General features: G+C 43.5%; 1 protein-coding gene across 1 annotated transcript; it reads right to left on the reverse strand.

Moving 5' to 3' along the window:
* Window positions 1-381: 381 nt before the first annotated feature.
* LOC140005570 (uncharacterized) lies at window positions 382-3,534 on the reverse strand. Its single transcript, XM_072046580.1, has 5 exons — window positions 3,316-3,534; window positions 2,776-3,201; window positions 2,321-2,665; window positions 1,206-1,392; window positions 382-1,088 (listed from the first exon to the last, which is right to left on the reverse strand). The coding sequence occupies exons 1-5, from the start codon at window positions 3,532-3,534 to the stop codon at window positions 382-384; spliced, it is 1,884 nt and encodes a 627-aa protein (XP_071902681.1).
* Window positions 3,535-4,403: the final 869 nt, after the last annotated feature.

The raw sequence follows: 4,403 nt of genomic DNA on the forward strand, positions 1-4,403 counted from the left end.
GCGTGCTCGAGTGACAGGGCCGAGGGAAACCTTCACTTGTTCTACTTGTATGGTCTACTCGATGTTCTCCTTCGCATCATTCCTCTCCTCTTGAAAAGGATTTGCCCTCAAATCTGATTCAAATTCTGCGAGAAAGGGACTAAAGTCAGTGACATTAAATGTGGCACTTATAGCTCCATACTCACCTGGGAGGTCCAACTTGTAAGCATTGTTGTTCACACGCTCAAGAACTTGGAAGGAACCGTCGCCTCAGGGGAGTAGCTTGCTTTGTCGTTGAACTGGAAACCTCTCTTTGCGAAGGTGCAACCAATCAAAGATCATTTGACGCCTTCCTTTGTTTGCTTGCTTCGCATATTGACTCGTGCGTTGCTCAATGTTGAGTCACACTTTCTCATGTAGTGCCTTCACAAAATCTGCCCTTTTCTTTTCATCCAGATTGACACACTCAGACAACGGCAAAGGTGACAAATCCAAAGAAGTTAACGGGTTAAAACCATATACAACTTCAAAAGGTGAGAAACGTGTAGCACTATGCACAGTTCGGTTATAGGCAAACTCAACATGAGGAAGACATTCCTCCCAAGACTTAATGTTCTTTTTAATGATGGCACGCAACAATGTAGATAAAGTGCGATTAACAACTTCTGTTTGGCTATCCGTTTGCGGGTGACTTGAAGTCGAGAATAACAGTTTAGTGCCCAATTTTCCCCACAATGTCTTCCAGAAATAGCTAAGAAATTTAACATCCCTGTCAGAAACAATAGTTCTAGGCATGCCATGTAACCTAACTATCCCACGAAAGAACAAATCAGCAATGTAAGAAGCATCATCCGTTTTGTGACAAGCAATGAAATGAGCCATTTTAGGAAATCTGTCAACTACCACAAATATGCTATAATGTCCTTTCCTAGACCTAGGCAACTCAAGTACAAAATTCATAGAAATATCGATCCAAGGTGTAGTAGGCACAGGTAAAGGGGTATACAAACCGAATGGTTGAGTCTTAGACTTAGCTTTGTGGCACACAATGCATCGACCAACCACACACGTTCCACATCTCTTCTCATCTTTGGCCAATAGAAGTGTTCCTGCAAAACAACCAAAGTCTTTGCAGCACCAAAGTGTCCCATTAGACTACCTGAATGTGCTTCATGGACTAACAATAGACTGAGGGATGCATAGTTTTTCAACTCGAAACAAATAACCTTCATGCATAAAAAAGTGATCCAACCTAGATTGTAAGCATTGTGCATAGCATTCACTAAAATCTGGATCTTTTGCATATAACTCCTTGATGGTTTCAAAACCAAGTAGCTTAGTGTTGAGTAAGGTAAGTAAAGAGTACCTGCGTGACAAGGCATCAGCTACTACATTGATTTTACCTGTCTTATACTTGATCATGTATGGGAAAGTCTCAACAAAAGCAATCCATCGGCATGCCTTTTGTTCAACTTTTGTTGTGACTTCAAGTGTTTGAGTGACTCGTGATCAGTATGAATGACGAACTCCCTTGCTCTCAAATAATGTTGCCATGTTTCGAGAGCCCTAATGAGGGAGTATAGCTCCTTATCGTAGGTGGAGTAGTTCAAGGCTGCCCCACTCAGCTTCTCGCTAAAGTAGGCCTACCCTCTTGCATTAACACAGCTCCAATGCCAACACCTGAAGTATCACATTCGATTTCAAACATCTTGTCAAAACTAGGCAAAGAAAGTACAGGTGTGTGCGTGAGTTTGTGTTTAAGTAATTGAAATGCCTTATCTTGGTCAGCTCCCCAATGAAAGACGACATTCTTCTTGATTACGGCAGTCAACGGAGCGGCAATGGTGCTGAAATCTCGCACAAACCTGCGGTAAAAACTAGCTAATCCATGGAAGCTCCTTACTTCGCTCACAGTCTTTGGTGTCGGCCATTCTTGGATGGCTTTCACCTTCCTTTTATCTACCTGTATTCCCTATGCACTAATAACATATCCTTGAAAGACCAACTGATTAGTGCAAAAAGAACACTTTTTCAAGTTAGCATACAAACTTGCTTGGCATAAGGCATTTAAAATAACACGTAAATGCTCTATGTGTTCATCAAGATATCGACTAGAGACTAAGATATCATCAAAATAGACTACCACAAATTTATCAAGAAAAGGGCGTAGAATATGATTCATTAACCTCATGAATGTATTAGGGGCGTTAGATAAACCAAAGGGCATGACTAGCCATTTATACAACCCATAAGTAGTCTTAAAAGCCGTTTTCCATTCGTCCCCGTCCTTCATTCGGATTTGGTGATACCCACTTTTAAAATCAATTTTCATGAAAATTACAGCCCCATTTAGTTCATCTAGCATGTCATCTAACCTAGGTATAGGATGACGATACTTTACCATTATCGAATTGATGGCTCTGCAATCCACACACATGCGTGAGCTTCCATCCTTCTTTGACGCCAAGATGATGGGGACGGCACAGGGACTTAGGCTTTCATGCACCCAACCTTTCTTAAGCAGTTCGTCCACTTGCCTTTGTAGTTCCTTGGTTTCCTCGGGACTCATGCGATAGGGGGCTTTATTGGGCAATGGTGAGCCCGGAATGAGGTTTATTTGGTGCTCAATGCCACGGATGGGAGGTAGTCCATCCGGGATCTCCTCAGGAAACATATCCTCAAATTCCTGCAACAATGAGATAACACGGGGTATCATGAAAATATACAGTGGTTAAATTTATATGGTAGTTATGATGGTAGTTATATGGTAGAAGCAAGCATAACTTCTTTACATACTATCATAAGCAAGTGTTGGTAAGAAAGTAAAGCTTTCTTTACATCCCTGGCTTTTGCGAGCATGCTTTGCTTCCTCTCAGTTCTCTTCTCAAGGGCCGAACCATTTAAGGCCAGTTTTCCCTCACTCTTCTCGGCTCCTTTCAATTTCCTTTGCTCCTCGTGTTCTTGTTGCAACCGGACTTGGTCCTCGTGCACTTGTTTAGGAGTGAGAGGCACAAGTGTGACTTTCCTGTTGTCGTGCATAAAGGTGTACTTATTGGTGAAACCATCGTGGCTAGTTCTTTCATCATATTGCCATGGTCTCCCCAATAGCACATGAGTAGCTTGCATTGGCACGACATCATAGAGGACTTTATCCTCGTATCGACCAATGCGGAATAGGATCTCGACTTGCTTTGTGACTCGCACATCTCCACTGTCGTTCAACTATTGGAGCCTATATGGATGTGGATGCTTGATTGTAGGAAGCGAGGCCTTCTCCACTAGTGTCATACTTGCCACGTTTGTACAACTCCTGGGATCAATTATAAGACTACACACCTTGCCTTTTATGTGACAACGTGTGTAGAAGATGTTTTCCCTTTGTTGGCCATTTTCTTCCTTTACTTGAGCAGTTAGCACCTTTTGAACCACTAAGTCGAGTTGTTCATTCGTTGGTATTTCCTCACTAGAATCGGCATCCTTCTCTCCCAACGATGGTACTCCTTTATAGCTGTCTTCTTCATCCGTCACTACTTCTCCATTTTCAAGTAAGAGCATGGTTCGTCGATTTGGACACTGAGATGCGATGTGACCAAACCCTTGGCATTTGAAGCACTTGATCTCATGGTTATGGGCTTTAGAGGCGTCAGTCACCGCCTTGGTATCCTTCCCGAAGCTCCCATAATCGGTTTCTTCTCCTTCGTAGGCGGATATGTTCTCCAATTCGAGCTAACCGGTGTACTAGTGAGTCGAGTGGCATCCCTCCTCTTGAGGCGACGCTCCACTTTGGAAGCTTTGTCCACCATGTCCGTGATTTCCACGTAGTGATGCAACTCCACTACCTCTGCAATCTTGGGTCTCAACCCAGTTAAGAACCTAGCCATTGTCGCTTCCCGGTCCTCCACTACATCGGCACGTAGCATGGCTATTTCCATCTCCTTGAAATAGTCATCTACACTTCGAGACCCTTGACTCAAGTTTTGTAGTTTTTGATAAAGGTCTCGGTGGTAGTGACTTGGAATGAACCGTTTCCTCATCAACCTGCGAAGTTCATGCCATGTGGTCACAGGTAGTTCTCCACATCTCCTTCGGCTAAGTCGCACTTGATCCGACCAGATAATGGCGTAATCCGTGAACTCGAGAGTGGCAAGCTTTACCTTTTGGTCCTCCCTATAGTCTTGACATTCGAAGATCATCTCGATGCATTTCTCCCACTCCAAGTAGGCATCCGGATCGGATTTCCCTTGGAATGAGGGGATTTTGATTTTGATTTCTTTGAGTGCATCATCGTTCCTTCTTTGGTCTTGGTGAGCATATCTAGGCCGTCGGTCTTCCTCATCTCCGCCATGCATAGGACCGGATTCATCCCTATTGCTTCCTCCATGAACCGAGTTACTTCGTTGTTGATGGTTCTCAAGTTGGTCTAT

Source organism: Coffea arabica, chromosome 4e, assembly GCF_036785885.1.
Source record: "Coffea arabica cultivar ET-39 chromosome 4e, Coffea Arabica ET-39 HiFi, whole genome shotgun sequence".
Classification (NCBI taxonomy): Eukaryota; Viridiplantae; Streptophyta; class Magnoliopsida; order Gentianales; family Rubiaceae; genus Coffea; species Coffea arabica.